General features: G+C 42.9%; 1 protein-coding gene across 7 annotated transcripts in view; it reads right to left on the bottom strand.

Annotated features, from left to right (window-relative positions):
- DENND1B (DENN domain containing 1B) overlaps window positions 1-26333 on the bottom strand; it is a 273822-nt gene that overhangs the window by 60768 nt on the left and 186721 nt on the right. For all 7 annotated transcript variants that reach the window (XR_008685007.2, XM_088845228.1, XM_055418975.2 and 4 more), the window contains 2 exons: window positions 20933-21058; window positions 9308-9409 (listed from right to left, as the gene is read on the bottom strand). Coding sequence is in view for 6 of the 7 variants with exons in the window: in XM_088845228.1 (XP_088701354.1) it covers window positions 9308-9409; window positions 20933-21058 (228 nt within the window). In the remaining variant the exon portion in view is untranslated. The remainder of the gene's footprint in view (window positions 1-9307; window positions 9410-20932; window positions 21059-26333) is intronic.

The raw sequence follows: 26333 nt of genomic DNA, 5'->3' as shown, positions 1-26333 counted from the left end.
GTGCGTGGGGGTGTGTGCTCACACACAAAGACACCACACACACACACACACCTGCAGTCACAAAGAGTCGGACACCACTGAGCGACTTTCACCGTCTGAATAAAGACGTGTTCAAGACCCCTCATCACAGGTAACTGATGCAGTCAGGGTCCCTCGTGAGGAAGCCCCGGGAGCTGGCACGAGTCAGAGACGTGGAAGTGCACGTACAGAGACACTCGGGGCACACACAGAGGAAAGCACAACGAACAAGGGCCCTGGAGCAGCCGCCTGGGGACCCGGGAGGGGAAGACGGAATGTCGCTGGCTGTTGCTGTTGTTCAGTCGCTTGGGCGGGTCCGACCCCCTGCGACCCCAAGGACTGCAGCTCGCCAGGCCTCCCCGTCCATCACCAGCTCCCGGAGTTCACCCAGACTCGTGTCCATTCTGTCAGTGACGCCATCCATCCTGTCGTCCCCTTCTCCTCCCGCCTTCAATCTTTCCAGCATCAGGGTCTTTACCAGTGAACCAGCTCTTTGCATCAGGTGGCCACAGTATTGGAGCTTCAGCTTCAGTCCTTCTAATGAATATTCAGGACTGATCTCCTTTAGGATGGACTGGTTGGATCTCCTTGCAGTCCAAGGGACTCTCAAGAGTCTTCTCCAACACCACAGTTCAAAAGCATCAATTCTTTGCACCCAAGTCTTTTTTATGGTCCAGCTCCCACATCCATACATGGCTACTGGAATAACCACAGCTTTGACTATATGGACCTGTCAGCAAAGTAATGTCTCTGCTTTTTTAATATGCTGTCTAGACTTGTCACAGCTCTTTTTCCATGGAAAGTGCATAGTAAAATGAGCAGAAACTTTAGTTTCAGAGGTCTTAACAAACAATACCCAAGAACATAATTTCCTTCACTGTGTTAAGTATAATGTGAGATAAAAGGAAGACACCTAAAAACAATGGCTCAGATCTCCGTAAAGCTTCGAGGTAAAGATGGTGCTGCCAGGGCTGTGGATTTAACAAGCGGTTCTGGGATTCCTTCCAAATCCATTATCTGAAGAGGAATTTATCCAAATGGAACCAACTCTCATCCATCTAAGCCGTGTTTATTCCCTGGCATCGTGGAATGTTAGGGCCGAAAGGTATCTCAGACCCAGTGACCCTTTGGTCTAACGCACGTTACAGATGCAGAAACCAAGGCCTGAAGAGGATGAGAAGTCAGCTGTCAGTGAAAACACAGCCCATTACTGGTGGATCCACAAAGAGTGTGTGTATACACACACACACACATATACACACACATACTGTATATTTGCATGTATGTATGTATGCTTTGGGGGCTTCCCTGGTGGCTCAGTAAAGAATCCTGCCTGCAGTGTGGGAGATCTGGGTTCAGTCCCTGGGCTCAGGAAGAGCCCCTGGAGAAGGGAATGGCTACCCACTCCAGTACTCCTGCCTGGAGGATTCCACGGACAGAGGAGCCTGGTGGGCTACAGTGCACGGGGTCTCAACAAGTCAGACACAACTGAGCCACTAACACATGCACTTTCTTTCACTTTCATATCTGTTTTTATACAACACTTACATAATTTAAATGATAAATTAACAGCTTAATGCATAATGATAAAGCCAACTATCAGAACACGGCCTCCCTTACAGAAAAGCTCAGCATCCTTTCAGCTTACCCTTCCCTTGCCTCTCTTTACAGCTTTATCACAAAAATGTTTCCCTAAATAATACATTGCTCAGCTCTTCTCGCTACAGAACGCTTTTACGTTAAAGGGCTCATCATATCCACTCCTCGGCGACGTGCTTCTTTCTGTTAATTCACTCACGTTTGGTCTCACCGCAGTTCGCTCATCTCTGCCGGGCAGCTGCTCTACGGTAGGAACGTAACCACTTACTCATCTTAACACTGGGGAACGTGTGAGTTCAGCGCCAGCATTTTGCCGATATGAGTAATTTTAGTGAATGACACGTGCTGCCAAATTTAGAGTGAAATCACTAGGTCAGAAGAAATTTGCACGTGTAAGTTTCAGCGCCAAAGTGTTTCCTCAACAAGTTGTGCAAATTTTCACTCCTATCAACGGGTGAAACTTGGTCCTGCGCTCCATGTCTTTGCTGAATTTTGAGATTTTCAGGTTTTTAAAACTGGGCTGATCTGGTGAGTGTGAGGTGATGTCCCGTCATGTTTTACTTGCTGTTCTCTGATTATAAACAATGCTGAGCATCTTCTGTGTCTCTGTCAGCCACTCAGGTTTTTCAACTGCATGCGCTTATCCACGTCTTGTGCACAATTACATTGTTTTTATTTTTTTTAGTAACATGCAGTTTTGGTTTTTATATTCTGGACTTTAATCTCTTGGGTGGTTCAGAAGAATTGCAAATATGCAGTCTTTTAATGGTCAAAGCTCTTAATTTTAGTGAAGTCAAATTTATTAAGCTATCTCCTAATGTCCTATATAGCTTGTCTTTATACTCAAGGTAATGAAAGTCAAGTCAGTTTGGTGTGTTACTTTCTAAATCTTTATACAATTTTTGGCTCAATTACATATGTGAGGAGTTCCAATGCTAATAGATAGAACCTTCCTCAAAGAGAAATATTAATGTTTTACTATTAAGTATGATGTTTACTGAAAATGTCTTTAATCATGTATTTTTGCTTTTATCATGAATATTATGAACAGCTTTTGCACCTGTTGAGATGATCTAATGATTTAAGTCAAAAAGGAGAGTGAAAAAGCTGGCTTGAAAGTCAACATTCAAAAAACTAAGATCATGGCATCTGGCCCCATCACTTCATGGCAAATAGACGGGGAAACAATGGAAATAGTGACAGACTTTATTTTCGTAAGCTCCAAAACCACTGCAGATGGTGACTGCAGACATGAAATTAAAAGATGCTTGCTCCTTGGAAGAAAAGCTATGACCAACCTACACAGCATATTAAAAAGCAGAGACATTACTTTGCTGACAAACGTCCATCAAGTCAAAGCTATGGTTTTCCCAGTAGTCATGTACAGATATGAGAGTTGGATCATTAAGAAAGCTGAGTGCTGAAGAATTGATGCTTTTTAACTGTGGTGTTGGAGAATTCTTGAGAGTCCCTCGGACTGCAAGGAGATCAAAGGAGTCAATCCTAAAGGAAACCAGTCCTGAATATTCATGGGAAGGACTGATGCTGAAGCTCCAGTACTTTGGCCACCTATTTTGAAGAACTGACTCACTGGAAAAGACCCTCATGCTGGGAAAGACTGAAGGCAGAAGGAGAAGGGGATGACAGAGGATGAGGTGGTTGGATGGCATCACCGACTCAGTGGACATCAGTTTGAACAAACTCTGGGAGTTGGTGATGGACAGGGAGGCCTGGCGTGCTGCAGTCCATGGGGTCTCAAAGGGTCAGGCACAACTGAGCAACTGAATTGAACTGAATGATTGTACCCCAGAATCAGTTAATGTAGTGAATTACATCCATAGATTTCCTAATGTGCAACTACCACTTAATTTCCAGAATAAAGGCAACTTGCTCATGAAGCAGTGACCTTTTTAAACCTTGCTAGAATTGGCTAAAAATATTTTAAATTTTACAACTGTAGTCATAAGTGGGCCTGGCGTATAATGTTTTCTTCTCATGTCATCTTAGATTTTAGAGTGGAAGATTATCCCAGTCTTACAAAAAAAACTGAAGTGTCTCCCTTTTGCCATAATCAAAACAGCGATTTTTTGGAATCTGAATTGGAACCAATTGATTCTTGAATGTGTGGGAGAACCTGCCTGTCTGATAACAGTAAAGGCTGGTTAAATTTAATTCCTATGTGTGAGTATTGTGTGTGTTCAGTCATGTCTGACTCTTTGTGACCCCATGGACTGCAGCCCGCCAGACTCCTACATCCATGGGATTTTCTAGGCAAGAATACGGGAGTGGATTGCCATTTCCTTCTCCAGGGGATCTTCCTGACCCAGGGGTTGAATCCAGATCTCCTACATTGCAGGCAGACTCTTTACTATCTGAGCCACCAGGGAAGCATATTTACCATTTATTTTGCTCTTCCTTCCTTCTTGTATCTCAGACCTTCCATCTTAGAGCTAAGAAAATTTTCTCCCTGAATTACTTTCTTAAAGTTCTTCCTTAAGAATGTCTTTCTCCTGTTGGTGTGGTAGTCAAGATTCAACGAGAGAAGCAGAACCAGTCAGAGATTAGACAGACAGACAGACACACATACACATATGAGATTTATCGTAAAACCCTGGTTTACATAATTATGAGGGCTGGCTAAGTATGCTGCATAGGACAGGCAGGAAGGACCGACCGTGGCAGATGGGTCTGTAGGCAGGGGCCAACGTGGCCGCCCACAGACAGAGCTCCCCTCTTTCAGGAAAACCTCGGGCCTGTTTTACAAAACTTCCGTCCGATTCTGACAGGCCTTACGTAGGATAATCTTCCTTATTTAAAGCCAAGTGATTACAAGTTTAAACTGCACACAAAAACATTTCTTCACAGCAACACTTAGATTTGCTGCTGCTGTTGTTCAGACACCAAGTCTTATCTGACTCTTTGCGACCCCATGGAGTGCAGCACGCTAGGCTCCTCCATCCAACACTATCTCCTGGAGTTTGCTCGAATTCATGTCCAATGAGTTGGTGATGCTATGTGATTAAATAACAGGGGGCCACAGCTTTACCACACAGACATACCATTAAAGGCAACACAGAGGGCAAACTCCACTCTTGCAGGGAAATATATTCAGAGCTCTATTACAATTAAAAGTTATTTTAGTTGGCCAAGGATTCTAGGTATTCTTTCTAAAGAATTTTTTTAAAAATTCTTTCAATTAAAAAAAAAGTCCCTCTTTATTGACTATTTCAGAGCCGAATGCGCTTACAGGTACAGATTTCTCCCTGCCTCCTCAGTCTGGGGCTGAGGGACTTCCTGGACAGATGAAGCGTGCGTGTCACTGGCTCCAGCCCCGTCCTTCCAATGTGGTCTCACCTCCACGGCCTGTCCGCTCCGTTTATAACTGAGTGTGTGGATTGCAGGCACCTCTTCACCCTTCGAGTCTCTTACACTTTCTGGTTCTTTACAGCTCTGTACTAAAATCCGGATAATTTTTCAGATATATCTTCTAGTTCAGCAAATGTCTCTTCCACTAGATCTGACTGGCTATGAAACACATCAATTTCCTGTCACATGAATTACATGCTTCCTTAACCTGAAGTTTATTTGCTATATTCTTAGAACTGTCTTCACATTCTTTAAAGTTTTTCTGTCCTGAACATTTATAAAGCCTCTTCTTATTTGAACATCTTAAGCACAGCTATTTTATATTGTACTTCGGATAATTCCAGTATTTGAAATCTTTGCAAGTTCATTTCTGTCTGCTGTTTCTGGTTCATGATCTGTTTCCCTGTATGTGTGATGACTTAACAGTGAACTGTCTCCTTCAGGATTGCAGCTGGGAGAATTCTCCAATGCTGGGACGAAGCAGGGTGTTTCCTCAAGGAGGGTGTGTACTTGCTTCTGCCAGGGGCCTGAGGATACCTATAGTTTAGGATCACCTTATATTTGAGTTTGGTCAGCCCAAACCAGACATTATGAATTCAGGCTGTGGACTCCTGTACACGCTGGTGCATGGCAACTTCTCCACAGAGCTCCTTCCTCTCCTCCCTGTTCCAGAGGCACAAGCCCCCGGAAGTGGCTTGAAGGAAGGCACACTTTTATTTCTGGTTTAGCTTTATACCAAGTCTTCCAGGATTTACAAGAGCTGAATCTCCCATCACACTTCTCATCCTGGAGAACAAGCACTAGGGCTTTGTCTTGTGTGATCTTCACTACAAGGCATTTTGCAAATCCTGCATTTTAAGTTGTTCCAGTACACAACCCTGGTGGCTCAGAAGGTAAAGCGTCTGCCTGCAATGTGGGAGACCTGGGTTTGATCCCTGGGTCAGGACGATGCCCCTGGAGAAGGGAATGGCAACCTCCTCCAGGATTCTTGCCTGGAAAATTCCAAGGACAGAGAAGCCTGGTGGGTGATAGTCCACGGGATCGCAAAGAGTCGAACACGACTGAGCGACTTCGCACACACACACAAATGAAAGTACAGACGCGAGCACCAGATCCTTCCCTACCGTGTCATCAGGAATAAGAGCCGACTCTAACTCTCACCTTCAAATTATATCCTTCTCTCCTGGGTTCACGTTCTCTCAATTTTGGAGCATAAGAATTGTCAAACAAAGAGAAGATGTGGGTGGTTCTTGACCCATAGCGGGTCACAAACTCACAGTCAGGAACATGGATCATTTGCACTAAAGAGTCTCATGTTTGTTCAGAAACATCAGTCATGTGTTTGAGAATTCATCTATGTTGATTATTTTTTTTTAACCAGTTGATTCCTGTTTTTGCTTTCCCTTTCCACCCCCACCCCCAACCTTTGCTGCTGCTGCTAAGTCGCTTCAGTCATGTCTGACTCTGTGCGACCCCACAGACAGCAGCCCACCAGGCTCCCCCATCCCTGGGATTCTCCAGGCAAGAACACTGGAGTGGGTTGCCATTTCCTTCTCCAATGCATGAAAGTGAAAAGTGAAAGTGAAGTCGCTCAGTCGTGTTTGAGTCTTAGCAGCCCCATGGACTGAAGCCTACCAGGCTCCTCTGCCCATGGGATTTTCCAGGCAAGAGTACTGGAGTGGGGCGCTACTGCCTTCTCCGCCCCCAACCTTTAGCCACCTGTAATTAGTATACAGAAACCTGCAGACAATTCAGTGCGTGTGGGCAGGTGCATATCATCCTGTTACCATCACAACAAACCAGGTATAAACACATCCATTGCCTAGAAGAGCTTTCCACGTGTCCCTCTGTGCTCCTGGTTGCTTGTGGTAAGAAGTGAGCAGGAGCCCCACGCCCCTGACACACTCCGTGGCGTGCCACCCTGCCCTCAGCGCCTCTCAGCACTGCGGAGCCTGCGCCCGACTCACCTATACGGCTCCGTGATGCTCTCAACAGAGCCGCAGGTCCCTTCAGGGGCACCTTCAAGCATCACTTTCTTACGGTTCACGAAACAGAATCAATTTCAAGAACGCAGTCTTTTTGCGTATGTATAACTACTAAGCTGTCCTATAATTGGTTCCGAGTGACTGTTTTCTATTGTACATTCAGCCTCTTTGATGACATTACACTTTTTCAATTCATTGTTTCAGTTAAGCGTAATCGCTTTACAATGTTGTGCTAGTTTCCGCTGTACACGGAGTGAACCAGCTCTAAGTGTCCATCCATCCGCCCCCCTCTGCCCGGCTCCACCCCCCACCCCCGAGGCCATCACGGAGCCCCGGGCCGGGCTCAGGAGCTCACCAGCGCCTTGTCACCAGCCAGCAGTCTCACACGCGGCAGTGTCTGCACGTCAACGCCACTTTCCCTGTTCGCCCCACTCCCTCTTCATGTCCACAAGTTCATTCTCTACGTTGACACAATACAACCCTGCACTGACGGGCATTCTGTAAACGTAGCTGCTCTCAGGGTGAGGCCAACACTAAGGTTTGTGAGCTTCGCAACGTTGTGTGCACTGTCAAGCCGACAGCACCCAGGTGTTAAATCACGTAAACGGTGTCACGGCCTGTCCGGTGGGGACAGTGCTGCTATTTTACAGAGAGAGAGACAGATACCGAGGATTAACAAGCTATCGAGTAGCACAGCCAAGGTCGAGCCCAACTCTGACTCTAAATGTGTATATGTATATATACGTGTGTGTGTGTGTATACATATATGCTTTTTGTAGTTACATTAAAATAAAAAAGACCATGTGTGAACTTTATCAAATGATAAGACTAGTTACAGAATCTCATGGTCAAGCGGAAGCGATATGTCATTCCACCCATCCACTCAGTCCTCGACCCCCATGTAACCTGAGCTTCACAACTCAGATTCGACAAGGGGAGGTTAACTATCTCCTCGTGACAAAACACGGGAAGGATATGGATACTCACCAAGCGTGCACTGGACACCAGCCTAGGGCCGCCCTGGGCTGTACACACACTGGCACTGACACACCATCCCTTGGTCCTGCTCTAACCCGGGGAAGGAATCCTGTCTGTACGGGAGCCCTCCAGGGACACAGAGCTCCAAAGGGAACCCACTCTGTCCTTGGAAATTCACACAAGACACCTCTGATCCGGAAACCCACACAACCTGCTTCTCTTTGCTCCTTAAAGAGGTCTACTGGATAAATCTAGCCTTTCTTCACATTTCGGAAGGCAGGCAGGTATACGGCCCAGAGAGCATTTTCCTATCCTAGATCATTTTTTTAAAACTACTTCAGATACGGATAAACAGTATCGGATTTTCCACCACGCTGATCTGATGCTTATTCTGTTACTTGACCTCTTTCCTCTTCACAGCAAAAAGTATTTCCTTTAGCTTGTCAGTTTCTCAAGGGCATCACGGAGTTTTTACTCATGTCTTTGTTCTGGCCTTGTGCACAGCTGATGACACACTCTTAAGTCTTCATTAAATGCCGAATTCATATAACTAACTTTACACTTAAAATTGCCATGTTCAATAAGAAAACTAAGTGTTAAGAACTGAATTCAAATAATATAAACAGAAACTAAGGCCAGCCTAAATTAAGAGACTTGCCAAGATCACACAGTAGGATAAAAGAAACACTGCATCTAAACTTTCTGAATTCTGATGTTAAGATGCTCCTTTCCGCAATGACAATTATATTTTCTGGGCCAGAAATCAAGACACACAAGTAGAACTATAACTTTTTTCGGAATTTTTAATTTGTGATTGTGCAGAGTCTTCTGTGGAAGACTTCTGTGCAAAGTCTTCTTGCCATGGAATTCTCCAGGCAAGAATACTGAAGTGGGTAGCCACTCCCTTCTCCAGGGGATCTTCCTGACACAGAGATTGAACCCGGGGCTCCTGCACTGCAGGCAGGTTCTTTACCATCTGTTCTTTCCCCTTCCTGGGAAGCCCCTTACAAAGCTTAAAAACTTACATATTTAGGAATCATGTTCCATAAACCGCATTACTGGGATGGTCCTATAAAAATACTTGGTTTGTTCACCAAGCTGTATCAATCTAACCGAACTAAGATAAGCCCTTCGAAGACGCCTAGTCATACTAGTGACATACTAGTCATGCTAGTCATAACTAGTCACTGCTTTTCCTGCTGTGCATGGGCAGTCCTGCTCTGCGAGACCATCAGCTGAGCAGTTTTCTGTGAGGAAGTTTCTAATAGCAAAGTTTAGACATAAGTTTACAGTGATAAAAATGTGTTACAAGTTTCTGATACACTCAAGTTACAGAATAAAACATGGAGGTGCACTCTTACCTGCTTAAAAAGCTGGAGGTTGACTGCGGTTTCCAGGAACTGTTTCATGAGACTTGAACGGTGCTTTACAAAACTCTCCTCGCAGAACGTGATGGGCTCACCCTGGGTAGAAAAAAAGAATTTGGGGATGTCAGAGCAAACCAGTCTATCTGAGGAGGCACCCAGTAGGTCACAAGGGAGTGTAACACACACAGCCAACTTCTAGGAGCTCCGAGTGTTAGAGAAAGTCAGGCCCTTACACACACTGGCTGGAGTTGAGGCTGGTAGAAATATCCCTCAACCGATAAGCTTCTGCTGTAGCTTCCTAATCAAGAATCCTTTAGGCTCTTAAAAATGCTGACTTTCACTCTCTCAAAGTAAGAATAAATTCCCTAAAAACAAAGATTTAATATCATCAGATTGATTATGAATAAAAATAGCACATCTATTTGCAAAAGCCCAACAATTATATTTCATCCTGACTAGAAAACATTCTTACTATAAAAATTGCTGCATGATTTTTGCCACTTACAGTATGATCATTAATTTCTTTTTGGTGGTTTAGTTGCTAAGTCATGACTGACTCTTTGCGATCCCATGGACTATAGCCTGCCAGGCTCCTCTGTCCATGGTATTCTCCAGGCAAGAACACTGGAGTGGGTAGTCATTCCCTTCTTTAGGGGATCTTCCCCTCCTAGGAACTGAACCTGGGTCTCCTGCAGTCCAGGCGGACTCTTTACCAACTGAGTCACCAGGGAAAACCTTGAATAAATTTTCTTTTTAATTGAAAGGTCTATCAATCACACTCTCTTCGTGATTACAAACGCAATTCTAACTGGATACTTTCTAGATTAAGTCCTAGGTAGTCCAGCTGCCTGAAGTTACTCTATTTGCTAAGTGTTCAGAACTCTGCAAGAGTCACAAGTCTCAGGCTCCACTAGACGGCCCTCCTCCAAATCACAAGGACTTCAATTCCAAACACAGCTTCCATGTACTCCCACATGCGAGCCCAGAAAGCACCCCTCACTGGTGGACCCCTGCCACCCGCTGCCCTCCACAACCCGTTCACACAGATGAGCAAAAGCGACTGAACTTTATGATCGAAGCGAAAACAGACATTAGAGCCCATGATCTGGTCCTTACAGTAAGTCCTGCAGCAATCAACACACTGCAATAAAAAGGAAAAAAGTGAGCTTGTCCATCCACTTTCTGTAGAACTTCAGAAAATATTAATTATCATTTAATGTTAAGGAAGAACCAATGTCTTGATTACAGGTATCTGTAAGTAAAATTCTGAAAACTGCTTCTTGCACAAATAAAATGATGGGACTAGCCACCTGTGTAATTCAGCTGTTACCACTCTGATGGAAATTAATGACACTAAGGAAGCGCCCTGCTCCACACGGTACCCGTTAGTCACATTCAGCGCTATTTACATTTAAGGTTATTAACATCAAAACAGGAAGTCAGTTCCTCAGTCACACCAGCCAAATGTGAAATGTTCAGTGGCCACAAGGGGCTAGTGGCTAGTGTAACAGACAGGACAGACCCGGAACACTTCCTTTACCATAGGAAGTTCTTCTGGACAGCACTGCTCCAGAGGCAAGAAAATTAAATTCAAGCTGAGAATCACAGAAGACAAATCAATAATCTATTAATAGATGCCACCTACCACCAGCCATCAGCTGATGATCCACAGTAACACCAACAATATACATTTTCATATTAATTGTTGCCATTCTTAAATACTATAGAATAACTTTTTAAATTGGATTAATTTACATAAATATATTTTGAATAACCAAAAATATACTATACTTGCCACTATCATAGAACTTACAACCTAATGAGAAAAAAAAAATAATAACAAACAAGCAACCCTGTTAAAGATCTGTGGTTTTCGAATCCCCATTATCAGGAATATACCTAGTTATCTGGGGCCCAATAAATGCTTTCTAAGCAAACAAATGAAATAGCAAGTGAGATAAAGCCTGCTCTGTATGACATATTATCTTTGCAAAACCAAATATAAATTTTAAAACTAAACAAAAACCACTGCCTTTAGTGGCAGTTCCAACTATCCCACTGCTATCACAAAGAAACCAGTACGGTTCATAATCTTGTTTTTTATTTGATGGACTTTCCCTCAAACATGTGAGATTTTATTACCATCTATAATGTCTAAAAATGGTAACAATGCAGTCTTCAATTCAAATACAAAGCTCGACCTCCAGCTGAAAATCCAGACTTCTGATGTTGCCAGCAAGCGTTCCTTCTGATTGGAGGGAGCAGAGGGTGGCCCTGATGTACTTCTTTCCCAGTCTGGAACCAGTCCATTGCTACATGTCCAGTTCTAACTGCTGCTTCTTGACCTGCATACAGTTTTCTCAGGAGGCAGGTAAGGTGGTCTGGTATTCCCATCTCTTGAAGAATTTTCCAGTTTGTTGTGATCCACACACACAGTCAAAGGCTTAGATGTTTTTCTGGAATTCTCTTCCTTTTTCTATGATCCAACAGATGTTGGCAATTTGCTCTCTGGTTCCTCTGCCTTTTCTAAATCCATCTTGAACATCTGGAAGTTCACGGTTTCACGTACTGTTGAAGCCTGGTCATCAGCCAACATGAATTACCTGGAAGAACTCTGTCCTCAATAATCTCTTAGCAAACACCTGCAATCTCTCGGGGAAGCAGCAGGGAGAAAGCTCTGGTTTGCTGTCCATGCATCTTTGAAGACACCACTCACGGTAAAAGCTTCCAATGAACCTTCAGTTGGTCAACAGCTTGGTCACTAAGAACCTTCAGTTCAGTTCAGTTGCTCAGTCGTGTCCAACTCTTTGCGACCCCATGGACCGCAGCACACCAGGCCTCCCTGTCCATCACAAACTCCCGGAGTTCACTCAAACTCACGTCCACTGGGTCGGTGATGCCATCCAACTGTCCCATCTTAATGATCACCAAAAAGACAAAGCCCTGGCCCATCTTAGAATTTTCTCTCAGGGGAAAGAAAAGTCAGTCTTGATGAACAGTGCTCTAAAGCTGTATGTGCAAACACACGAGAGTCTCCGCTGCTGGCCCCTTTGGGGTGTACCCTGTGAAACTGACTCTAAGTGACTCCCTGGTGGGAGTGCCCCAGGCTGAGCCAGATGGCATGGTAAGAGGAACAGTCCTTAGGATCTTCTGGTTTATTTACAATCTGCCTAGAGATTGGGACTGGGATTGAGCGGTTTCTCAAACACCGTCTTGTTCCGAGTAAAGTGACTCCATGAACTCCCAGTTCACACCTGCAGTGGGAAAGATCTCATGAGGGGCCTTCTGTGACTTCACAGTGGAAGGTGAGCTGGTTTTGAATACAAACAGAGGCTTTATGAATCACAGAGGGAAAAGAGAGTCCTGAGAGAGGACAGACGTGGACACAACGTGCCCAGTGTGTCTGGAGAGAAAGCGCTAAAGTGGGGTAAGAAGAGAGCAGCTGGGGCCTAGGGGCCGCTGGAAACAAGTAACAGAAAGAACCAGAGCGGGAGGAAGGGCAGGCGGCCGCCTGGAGAAGGCCTGGGCCACATCCCAAGACGCCAGCTCTCTCCTTGGAGACCTCAGGCATGCCGCTCAGAGAAGTGTGTACGCAAGGAGGTGATGAGATCGTGCCTGTGTCTCAGAATGGAGAGTTTACGGGCAGGAGGAAACAATGGGGACAGGCAGATCAATTAACAGTGCAAAATAAATCAGAGGAGAGATGAACTAGGTGGTAGAAAGAAACAGTAATGACTTCCATTACCTAATGTTTATAGGATACTAATGACGATTAACAGTAATAACAGTAGCTAATGAGTGCATAACACTTACTATGTACCAGGCACTGTTGTAAGACACTTAATACATATTAACTCATGCAAATCTCAGGCTCATTATCATCACACTTTACAGACGATGAAACTAAAACATGGGCTTTCCTGGTGGCTCAGTGGTAACGAATCTACCTGCCAATGCAGGAGACGCAGGCTCAATCCCTGGGTTGGGAAGATCCCCTGTTCTTGGAAACGGATACTCACCTCAGTATTCTTGCCTGGAGAACCCCATGGACAGATGAGCCTGGTGGACTACAGTCCATGGGGCTGCAAAGAGCTGGATATGACTAAACAACAACGAAACTTAAAACATAAAGTTTAAGTAGCTGGTTCAAGACTGCACAGCATTGTTAGTGTTAGAAACAGGATTCGCTCTGTGCTCGTGACCTCTAAGTCACCCTCTTTCTGGATATCCGAGACTGCGTGAAATATTTTATGTATTCCATGTCAGGGAATCTGCAAAAGTACAGTACGCTGTGATTCTTAGTACATTTTACAGATGAGGAAGCAGAGTCTAAGCAGATTCACCCAGGTTGTGAGCGTCTGAAGTTCGTGTGGTTAATGACGCTGCTAAACATTTCATGGCAAAATCGAAAGGACTTGTTTGTCAATTGATACATAGCGGTGGTTTTCAAAGCCGGTCCAGGAACGCTGATCTTCTCATAGGACCTGTGACATTAAGACTGCTTTCATAACAGTGCTGAGATGCTATTTGCCCTTTTCACTTTCATTCTCTTACGAGATTCAACGGAGATTTCCAAAGGCTTCCTCATTTGTGATAGTGCCGCAGACTGAAGGCAGAATCAAATGTGAGAATCGATCCAACTTCTTTTAAGCCAGACAGGAAAGAGATTTGGAAAAATGTAAAACAGCACCATTCTTCTAAGTTGCTTAGAAATATAGTTACTTTTATGAAAATATGTTTATGCTTATCTTTAGTAGGTTTGCATTTTTATTTTTTCATTCTTTTATTTTTTCTCCTTTTTATTTTGTCTGTATTGTTTTAAAATAAATTAATAAATATTTAACATACATTCAGTTTTCATTTGTAAGATGGCACACAGTGATAGATACACTGACATACACAGAAGTGCTCTGATGTCCTTGACAATTTTTAAGAGCGTAAAGACATCCGGAGACAAAAAGCGTAAGGAGCACAGGTATACAAGAGAAAGATGAGCAAGGGTCGAAAGACGACTTCTGGATTGCCAGCTTGAGGAGGAGAAGATGCTGCTGCTTATTAAAGACCAGGAATACAGAACAAAATCCAGATTTAAGAAGAAACTGATAAAATCATTTCTGGTGTACGTCTTGGCTTGGCTTCTGCGCCAAGACTGAGATGGGGATTCTTGTTCGAGTGACTTTTTGGTGGAGAGTTCTCAGGAAATAGGTGCGATGGGGAACAGGAGATGGCAGGGGAAAAAGCAGGCAAGAATGCGGCTTCAGCCTGAACCCGTGGAAAAGAACGAGTCCTGTGGCCAAGACCACCCCGCTTTGAGGTGAGGAGGCCCGTTTCCTGCAGCCTGTGTCGGTCAGCTGCCGGTCTTTTGGGAGTAAGGGTGGAGGAGAAGATGGAGTACCCGGTGAGGCACCACCCATTTAGTCAAGGGCAACTTTCCTCTGGAAAGAACACCAGCCAGTTCAGTCTGGGCTGCACGTTCAGCACAGGGAAGGGTACAGGGCGTGAAGGTCGCTTGGGGATACGTAACACAAGCTAGAAGTTCAAGTTTGGAAGATGTCCTGATATCCAGCCATTATCTGTGTAGATAGAGCTAAGTATTAAAGTTAAGCTGATCACCCTACTTAGGGACAAAGATTTACGCAACTGAGAAATACTTATCTATAATACAATTCATGTTTTTTAATTACATGGTTCATTGACAGAAGAAGTAAGTAAACAAATACACAGTCTGGTGAAGGCACGGAATAATCAGGTAGAAACACTGAGAGATGGAGAAGAAAAACTCTTCATGGGAAAACTGAGACGTGATGGTAAAGGAACCGACTCTCTTGCTCATGGAACAGTGACGAGGCAACAGAAAGGAATGAAAACAATCACGGCTCTGGAATGCCACACAAAGGGGCATGGAAGGAAGCAAGAAAACGTGGTTTGCTGCAGGACGGGACGAAGCTTTATGACAGAGAAGAGAACCAGCCTTCCCCGAGGGGAACCACCAGCAGTGGTCGGGTTACACTAAGCATGTCAGCAACAGACGCATCTGAGCGGTGAGTGGACGACACGCCGGGCGTCCAGGATGAGGCGCCAGCGACAGCAGGAAAAGCACCGACGTTCATGCGCGAGTCCCCTTTTAAAACGTAAACAGCAGAGTCGTGATCACCCACAGAACAGGGTCACTCTGTGTCACCTGTACGATGACGCAGCCAGGACACCAGAAACCCAACTGCAAGTCACCCGCACCTGACGGCACTGAAATAACTCAGACCCGGCCTCAGGGGCCTCGGTCTGCTCCAGCCGGAACCCACGATTCACCTCGAGATGTCTCAGCTTACCTTCAACAGAGCGAAGAAAATTCTGCAGCCTCTGAACATCCAGAGGCGAGTGTGTCTCTCTCTCTTCTAGCGCTCATCCTCTGCCTTGTGTTGAACATTATTTCATACATCTTATCTGTGAATTCTCGAGGCTTGAGACTAAATCCTTACACATCTTTGCATTCCCCATAGCACCCAACACAGTACCTTGCATTCTGCATGCTCAATAAATACCCACTAGCCAATATTTGAGTTATTTTTATAGGATAATTAAGGCAAAGCTAAGATACGGATGAAATGGGGCTGTTTTTCCTACCCTTCTATTATGTTCAGGTTCAGAGAAATTATCATTGTTAAATTAATGTAATATTTTTGCTCAGTTTGTTTTTAAGAAGAGATACGTTTCAAGTTCTAGACTGTCCTCCACAGTAGGAAACTTCACAAGAATAAGGAAATACTTAAGACACAGACCTATACAAAGACACAGATCTTTACGCTTTAAGAATGTGCATGGCTTCACGAAAGTTCACGCTGGGGAAAAAAACAAAGGTGTCAGGAAGAAGGGTACTGGACAAAAATGTGAAGGAAAATCCAGAGTGTCAACACAGTACTTATTCAGTTCCTTAACACACTCAGACTTAATGTGTAATGTCACTGTTAGGGAAGCTTTATAAACAAACTGAGCAAAAATGTCTGCATAACGATGGTACATTAGCATTTTAAAATCTCCAAAAGATTCTGCCACCAGTTCTCTCATGGGAATCTTAAAAATATAGTTAGGTTCTCACAGAAAACAGTAATAAAAGATTTTTCAGGTTATGTGGCATTTTTCGTCCAACTGTCCCAATGCTTCTTTGTCAAACAGGGGCCAAGATTACTTTAGTTCATCTTTATTATAGAAAGAATTTCCTTTTTGTTCATTAGCAAGGCTCATGGAAGCCCAGAAAAGCTTGGGTGTTTGAAACAAATGCCATCATCCTAAATATTCAAAGCAACACATTTAAGTATTATCTCTATGCTCCTGGGGTAATAAAGCATATGCTTTTGAATATACTGAGCCGTATTTTAACTCATTAAATAATTCTTTAGCACTACCTGTTGGTCAAAAATTTGACTTATTTTTAATAAGTTGTGATGCAAATGATACGAAGAGGTACAAATAATGACCTTTATTTAGTGCAATCATTTAAAAGTACTCTTGTGTTTATAACAATGCTTTCGGAGATTAGCAGAGGGTACTCTATTCTAGTTATGTTGAGGGAATATTCCTTACCAAATTTACTACGTCTACTATATTGTGTTTAATGATCATAGCTAATAAATAGAGCATCAATTACATGCCAGGCACTGTTCCAATAACTAACATATATGAACTCATGTTATCCTCTAAAACACCCACAAAGGATTATTGTCTTTATTTTTTTTAAACACGTGAAGAAACGAAAGCACTAAGAGGTTATCAGCCCAAAGTCATATAAGTGCTTAGTCACAGGGTGAGGATTCAGATGTTCTAGAGTCTGTGCCTTCATCACTTTCCTTCCATTTACTTAGCATATTAGTTTGACCTCCCGGTTCTTAATTCTTAAAAGTAGCTACACCTGCTGTTGGCTAAAAAAATTCCAAAACCAGCCAAATATCCATTATTTTACTGAAATCACTTTCCAAAAACTTTAAGGAGTTTTATGATTTTTCTCTGCAATTAAGGACAGTTTGTCAACCACGCCAGTGTACCTTCTAGAGAGTGTAAGTTAGGCTGGAGGAGAAAAGCAACAACATTTTAAGTACTGTCACTCAGACGTTCCAAGCGCTTCATTCATAAAACCAGTTACTCTGAGGTGGCACTCAGCATGTGCATTTGAAAGTGAGCATTCAGGTCCTCCGGAGGGCTTTCGCTCACCGCCACAGCCGGCTGGCTCCCCGGCACCACCGCCGAGTGCAGAGAGAAGAGGAAGGAGGCAGTCACCCCAGGGGAACCGAGCCACGCGAGGGCTTACAGGGCAGGAGGAAACAAACCGCCTCGCCAACTCACACGCACTCTGTAAGACGCCTCCACCCTCTGCACCTCTCAAGACTATTCCTGAGACTCAGTCCTCACACAGACAAATACCGAGAGTCTTCCATGTATCTTCATTTAGGGGAAATGTCAGGTTCAGAAGATTCATCTCAAGGAGTGTACGGCACGAGACAGAGAGGCAGCACCGAGCGGAAACGCTCCACACCAGCCGGCGAGCAGGATGGTGGGAAGAGCGGGTGAAGACACGGGCCCCTAGCCATCAGCTGGGGGCCTCAGTGGTGGTTTTTAAATTCCGTGAGCATCATTTTTCTGATCTTCAAAATGAAAGGGGTGATATTTTGATGGCTTATAAAGACTAAGTGAAAGAGTTAATATAGAGGGCCCGTCAATACCTGCTATCCAGCAGGCACTAAATGGTCAGTTATCTTAATAGCAATTAAAAAATCATTAATGTAAGAGTCAAAACCATTCATGTAAGCAAGAGTCAATTAATGTAATTGAGAGTTCCTTGAATGGCAAGGACATCAAACCAATCAATCCTAAAGGAAAACAGTCCTGAATATTCAATAGAAGGACGGATGCTGAAGCTGAAGCTCCATTACATTGGCCACCTGATGTGAAGAGCTGACTCATTGGAAAAGGCCCTGATGCTGGGAAAGATTGAAGGCGGGAGGAGAAGGGGACGACAGAGGATGAGATGGCTGGATGGCATCACTGACTCAACGGACATGAGTTTGAGCAAGCTCTGGGAGACAGCGCAAGACAGGGAAGCCTGGCGTGCTACAGACCAGGGGGCTGCAAAGAGTCAGACACGACTGAGCAACTGAGCAACCACCACCAAACTGTATTTATGATGAAAGTGAAAGTGAAAGCCGCTCAGTCGTGTCCGACTCTTTGGGCCCCATAGACTACACAGTCCATGGGATTCTCCAGGTCAGAATACTGGCGTGGGGAGCCTTTTCCTTCTCCAGGGCATCTTTCCAACCCAGGGATTGAACCCAGGTCTCCCGTACCGCAGGCAGATTCTTTTCTAGCTGAGCCACAAGGAAAGCCCAAGAATACTGGAATAGATAGCCTATCCCTTCTCTAGCAGATCTTCCCAACCCAGGAAATGAACAGCGGTCTCCTGAATTGCAGGCGGATTCTTTAGCAACTGAGCTATCCATGATATAACTGTAATTCTAAACTTGGCTCATTTTTTTTTACATTGCTCAGAAAATATATTGAAGATACATGCCTATTACGTAAATGTCAAAAAGACTGCATAAAATTAAAAAATGTGCTTTCAATAATTCAGAATACAGGAGTTTTTATAAGGATAATACCTGACACAGTAACAAGTGTTTTATATACAATAAATAATTTTCCTTAAAAACTATTTATTTTGAAAATACGTAAGAAAAAAATGTCTAAGTACATTCAGCATACTTTAAAAATTAAGTTTTCATTCGAAGACTGAGTCAAAGAAACGGGAAAACATGCAGAATGAATATGCTATCCTCCAACTCCCAGACAGAACCAGCAGTAAAGAGAGCAGGAGAAAACATCACACAGAAAAAGGAAAAAGATAAATTCACAAAATGTGATCAATAAACAGGAAAGATACTCCCTGGCAAAATTAAATATTTTCCCACAGATACTGAGAATCTGGATTTCATAATGTTTAAAAGAAAAGTCAGGAACCTAGTACCCCTATCTGTTTAATTAAGCTCAAAGAAGGAGAAAATTAGGCTACAAAAACCATAATAATGAATGTCAAACGTGGGATTTTTCATAATTTTAACCAGCACCTAACAACACTGACAATTTAAATCATTTAAGAAAACTTTCCCTTCAGTCTGCTTTCCTCAAATCTGAAGGCATTTACAAGTTTAAAAAGGAAAATAAAAAGAAAAATGTAGTTTATAAAGGTCAGTATTTAAATGTGGCAAAATTCCAGCAAAGTGATACTTTTAAGTTTCCTCCTATAACTGTAAACCTGAAACTCATCTCTTTCCAAAACATGTGATATCCAAATCAATCACTAAGTCTGTCTTTCAAACCCATTTTTATGTTTCAACTGATGTTTGATAACTTTAATGAATATGCTCCACTGTAGAATGGATGACTGGTTTCCAGTCTTTTAAAGAATGAGACCCTGAAACTGTCAATAATCTCTGAAGACTCCCCCACGTGAGTTATATATACTATGTATGGTACTATGAGTTCTACATCATGCTTTAAAATATATACACACATTTCTAAAAGATTAGCAAGCAAATTAGATCATATGCATTTTTCCAGAGACAGCAGCTCATCTGCCTATAAATTTACAGACTTCGCTTTGTGACTCAGCAGCTCTTCAGAGGTACAGGAGCCACTGGGTGGGAACCAGTCATCTGGAAGTCAGCTCAGAGAGCACACAACCCACTCACGTGTGTTCAGTGCTTGTTTAGTGCACACAGTTTATGACACAATTTACACACTCAGCCTGAAAGACAGCCAGAGGGGGTATAAGAATTCTCATTTCACAAATAAGATATGGAAGTCGAGAAGGAATAAAGAAATGGGTTGATGTTACACAGCCTAACGATGGTGGAATTCCTTTTAGATAACAGGTCTTATTGCTAGCAGTATTTTTAACCCATTTATTCATCTGGTTACAAAAGGGCAATGTAATCATTTTAGTAAAATCAGACTAACATACTTAACCAGTAATTCAGAGGAAAAAATAAACCACTTTAGATCTTTTTGGGTTACTTAACATGGGTCACAATTCTACATAAAATCATTTTAGGGGTATTAAAAAGGAAATGGCAAAGTGAGCTAAGATATGCTAAATAGAGAAGCCCGCTGAGAGAAGTGTTATGATTTAGGAAAACAATAAATTTCTAAATATTGCAAAATGCCTGGGTTCTAACACATTTAAACCTTCACACTGTCCTTGACATTTCTAAACTAATAAATCCAACTGTCTGGTTAATTTCTTAGTAATCTTAGCAAGACTGGGTAGTCATTCTAAAATGCATTAACACAGTTCACTAAGAGGTAAGAACTCCAATTTCAGAACAGTAAACAGCAAGATGCTATATGCAAGAGAGTGTGGGGAATACTTAACTAAAGGGGAACCGACCGAAAGAGCTGAAGCCGAAAGGTCAAGAACCCAGAGAAGGAACACCGTGCTTTAAAGCATATTATTTTGGATGTTTGAAAACTTTCATGAAACATTTTAGGGTGGGGGGTATTCAAGTGTTTCATTCCCTGCCCCATTTCAAAGAACTACCCAAGAGCAAATTAAAAGTGATGACCGAAAATGCTTACAGGTTTGTATCTCAGAGCATCTCTGTAGGATCCAAACAAAGCCGCCTGCGCCCTGAGGAAGGCCCTGGCCACTCCATCCCCCGTAGCTGTGGACTGCTTCTTCAGTTTATTTTTCAGGGCCGAGACCTGCATGACAGAGAGGAATCGTTACATTCACACCTCGGAAATTGGTACGGCGAGGGACGAGCAGATCCGCAGGCAGGCCACGGCGTCCGCAGGTCAGCCCTGGCAGCCTCCTCCTTGCCGCTGCTTATCGTCCTGACCGCGGGCAGCACCTGCTGGCCTGTTAATTGAAAGGGAAGCAGGGGCCCACAGGAATGTGCTAATGCAAATTGGTCTGTGAGCTCCTTTTTTATTCCCAAGGCCTCCTGACATAAATAAGCTTTAATTATTTTACAGTAAACTGCTTGTGAGCCACTTTCCTGCAGATGTTTAGCCATTACAACGTGTGTCTACTTGTTTGGAGATGGAGCCGGTTGGGGGGAGTGTTTAGCTTCTGCTATGGAAGGTTATTTGTTACAGCCCCTCCAGGATCACTGGCTGTTTAATTTTATTTTTGGAAGCCTCATTTGTACATAGAATTTTCCAGTCACTTGTTGAACAGTTTTCAGCATTATTAGATAGAAAGAGGGAAGGGAGTTAAGGTTCCTGAGAACCTAAGCACCAGTAGGGAATTCTGTTATGCTTGTTAAACACTGACTGTCCCATCCACTGTGAATAGTCTTCCATGCCAGGTACTCACGTTACCATTTATGAACGAACAGGGGCTCGATTGTGTGGACTGACTTGTCCTTAATATTTGGCTGCTGAGAGGCGAAACTGAGATCTCAACCCAGTTCTGTCCAGTTTTTCCCACCACCATTTATTTGCAGGATTCGAGTTCAACCTTATTGCCTTATGACCAGTTATCCTACTAATACTGTTTCTAAATCAAAGGAAGATGTATGATCTAGAAATCTGCATACTTTTCAAAGGCACCTATGTTTGCTATAATTTTCCATACATTTGCATACTTTAATTTCAGGTCCTGTGTATTAATATTTTGGGGCTTCCCAGGTAGCTCAGTGGTAAAGAATCTGCCTGCCAATGCAGGAAACAGGGGGTCAATCCCTGGGTTGGGAAGATCCCCTGGAGGAGGAAATGGCAACTTGCTCTAGTATTCTAGTCTGGGAAGTCCCACGGACAGAGGAGCCTGGCGGCTACAGCCTGGGTCTCAAGAGTTGGACACGACTTAGTGACTAAACCACCAGCTCCACAATCATATTCCTGATGGGTACTCTTATTTTTTCAAAGAGGACGTGATATGATCTGTTCCCATGCCTCCAGTTCACTTGACCCATTCCTTTCCCACATAAAAACCTCACTCTGTACACTTAGAAAGTACTAGTGATGCTCACATACATTCCTTAGCAATGCTCTACCTGGGAACATGAGGTCACGTAGCAATCCTGTTTTCCTAAGAAAAAAACTGACAGGACGAGTTGGCCTGCTCCCTTACCAGAGCATATCCTCATCCTTACGACAGACACTACCAGCTTAGCAACGCTGTTCCTCCTTTATGTATATGTGCAAGGAGTATTTACATTTCTTTATACAAGCAGTCCTGACTGCTCCTGTGGATGATGATTGTAACTGAAGTGTCAACCTAATTAACAACCAAACTTTGAATAATGCTAATGAGAAATGAACACAGCATCAGAGGCAGGACCAGCTCTACAGGTGATAAACCTTCACAGGAGTGACATTTTCCAGTGTAAAGTCACAGCCACTGTGATCTGATCAAAGACACAGAACCCCACTGGGTCCAATTATAACCACAGTTTTGAAAAAATTACTGAGTTAGGATGCTCATAATCTATGCAGAAAGGCCTTTGCAGTATAGGTCTTTCCCCATAGCTGTGATCTTCTCAATTTATATCCAGGCTCCACAGATCCAGATAAAAGTTTAGAACCTAATTCACTTAGCCCACAAAGTGAATAAACCCGGATTCATTTAAGAAGTTGTTATTATTAAAATCTAACCTCAATAAATGTACATTTTTAGGCAACCCACATATTCAAAAATAAAAATAGCTGAAGGATGCAAAAACAAACCTCTGACTTAATGTCCTACATTCTAAAGACAGTAATAATGTTACGTTCCAAATGTCTTTGTAAAAGAAAACAACGGGGATGAAATCAACACATGTATTTCATTAATGCCCCCTAGAAAGGCTTATCATGCAAAGAATAACATTCTAGTCTTCCAAAGTATTATAAAAATAAAATTGGGTTATGTTTACTTTAGAAAAAAAAAATTAAACGTCATGCCTTGTATCTTTGCAGAAGTGAATTTCTCAAGATGTATTTTTCTACAAAACCTGAAAGTGGGGCTTCCCTGGGGGGTCCAGTGGGTAAGAATCCACCTGCCAATGCAGGGGACACAGGTTCAATCTCTGATCCAGGAAGATCCCATATGCCAAGGAGCAACTAAGCCCGTACTCCACCACCGGACAAGCCACCGCCACGAGAGGCCTGCACACCGCAACGAGAGAGGAGCTCTGGCTCCGTGCGACTTGAGAAAGGCCGCACAGCACAGAGACTAGTGCAGACAAAATAAACACAAAAACCTTAAAAAAAAAAAATAGAAGACAATCCGTAGCTGGTGAGCTGCTGTACGGATTATAAAGTATATGGACCAAATGCCTTAAAAATAAGAAACCTGAAAGTGACAATTCAGCTCTCCACAAATCAAGAATCCTTAGGATGATCATGACACCTGTGCTGGCAGAGCCGGGAAGAAAGTCAGGCCATTCCTCAGCCTTTACTACCCCAAGTCCTGAACTGTTTAATCGCCAAGCAAGTTTTCCAGGGTTATTAATCCCATTGCCACGAACCCTTCCTAAACAAAATCGTAACTATATAGCCTTCACTTCCAAAATTAGTCAGTTCCTGAATTCCATCAAGAGGTCTACAGAACACAGGAAAGAAGAAAATATTTGCTCTAGAACTTCCGATAGGGCAGTCACTAGACACAGGAGTGCCTGAAATATGACTAGCCCAAACTGAGAGCTGCTGCTAGTCAAAAAAAAAAAATACACTGGATTTTGAAGACTTAGTACCATAAAAAGAGTAAAATACCTCATTAATAACTTACTGATTACATGCTGAAACAGTATTTTGAATATACTGGGTTAAATAAAACATTAAAATTCATTTCAGCTATTTCTTTTTGCTTTTTAGCATGGTTGCTAGAAAAGTTTTAATTGCAAATGTGGCCTACATTCTGTTTCTGCTGTGGACTGTGCTATTTTACATGAACAGACTATTCATGTTGAACATACTATTCATACAATTTCATACAGACATGTGAGACTAAAAAGACTGCCTTTCAAGAAATACAGTTAAGGTTTTCCTTTGCCTTTTCTGCATTATTTCAGTTTCACAAACTGCACATGATGAGCTCTTCCCTGACCTACTCGAGGTGAGCCTCGACTGTCAGCTGATGGGCGGTGGTCCCCGTTTCTCAGACCAGAGGGGCAATGAGGTAAGTGTTTCTGTGTGCACCCATGAGAGCTCAGAAACAACTTGTAAAAATGAAACGTTTTTTAACAGTCAGCTTCAGATCCGAGGACAGTACTCTAATATAAAATAACTGTCAACCTTGTCATTTTTCTGTACTGTAAACCACAGGAGTAAGTCATCACCAGTTACCACTGCCCTTTGCAGGGCTAATTTGCTGTGAGCAGATTTTAATATATATATTTCAATTTTTTAAAAAAAGTGACGTATCTTCTGCACTTTTAAAATACCTGGTCTGGGAAATAGCATTTTCTGCTTAATTCCCAAACTTGTAAGTTTAGTTTTGACATAAATGTACATCTTTCCATGATATCCTAAAGCTTATACTCACATGTAACTGAATTCAGCAAAGTACCTGGAACTTTGGTAACATGGCTATTATCACAAAATCCTACCATGGCCTCCTGAAAAAGTATTCATTGTTTTCTCTTTTTATTCTTAAGAAAGTAAGCTGCAATGTTTGATGGCTGAGGATGACTTCAAAACTGATGTTTTACTTTGACATATTTAGTCTGTATATAAATTATTTTTTAAGTCTAATTAGGTATCATACTAGACCCTCCCCCCAAAAAATGTGAAAAAACTTCAGAATAGACATAATTTCACTGCTCTTATCAAGTGTTCAAATTCCTTTCATATAACGAGCATCCAGGCTTCCGAGCAGCCGGAATTACAGCCTGGGTCTAAGCACAGTGAGAGTTCACTGCAACGTGAATAATATTACCAGTTCTCCCCCTTGCCCTCTTAGCACTAAGTGACTCTGAGTAAAAGGAGGGAATTACACGAGGAAACACAGCAAACAGGCACAAATTAAGAGTGCAAGCCACATGCACGTGGTCTGAACAGTGAAGCAATGATGCTAACCGGGGGTTAGGCAGGGAGGTGACACAGAGGAGCTGAGACCTTTCATGGAAGTGACAGGTCTTTCTCTTAACCTGACTTTCAGATGTGGCTTCTCAGGAAAAATAAATCAACCACTATAACCCACTAATTTTCATTTCATTACTTAGGATTACAAAGAGAAAACATCAGGGTGAAGAACAGAAGGTAAACAAAAATGTTCAGGAACAATACTGGGATAAACTATGTGTCCTGACACGGCCCTGTGATATGGAACTCTACTCCAGAAACTACATACATTCAGAAGAGGTAATGCTTCAAACAATATCTTGCTTTAGAAAAAAGTTGCAAAGTTAAAATCTTCTTTATTCTTCCATGAAACATCTTATGGTCATTGGATGAATCCAAAATTAAATCCCTACACTTGAATCCTTCTAATGTTCAGTTTCTTAGGCAATAAAATGAACCCTTCTGTCTTAATTTTCTAACATGCTTCTATTTAAGGATTAAAACACTAACCTTTAACATTTGTTAAATGAAAAACATATGATACACTGGCAGAGGCATCATGACACTTTCTTTGAATGCCTAAATTACCTATCGGAACCGAAAATATGGTGTCATCTACAACTATTTTCCCTTCAGAGGGATCGTAAAGTGATCCAAGACTGCTCTTACTCCTTCTCAAGTCCAATGTTATGCCAGTGTCTCAACAGCAATGTCACTTCCAAGATCCAGGAGCTGAGAAAGTAACCTCAGAGGACCTCCCAACACTGCACCCTTCGCATCTTCCATGGGCAGCACATCACATCACCGAGCCCCAGCTGTCTGATCTCCGATATGGATCTCAAATCTTTCCACCTTGCTCCAAATCCCCGCAGCTACCAAGTTCAAGCAGCGATCATCTCTCACCTGGACCACTGCAACGGTCTCTCAACCCATCTTCCTGCTTCGTTCTACTTCAGACCCAGGGATCTTCAGGACCCAGAGCTGGAGACGG

This window comes from Moschus berezovskii, chromosome 17 (assembly GCF_049115385.1).
Source record: "Moschus berezovskii isolate FMDL1 chromosome 17, NW_MosBer_1.0, whole genome shotgun sequence".
Classification (NCBI taxonomy): Eukaryota; Metazoa; Chordata; class Mammalia; order Artiodactyla; family Moschidae; genus Moschus; species Moschus berezovskii.
The sequence above is the reverse complement of the archived record's forward strand: the minus strand, read 5'-3'. Positions and strand labels throughout refer to the sequence as shown.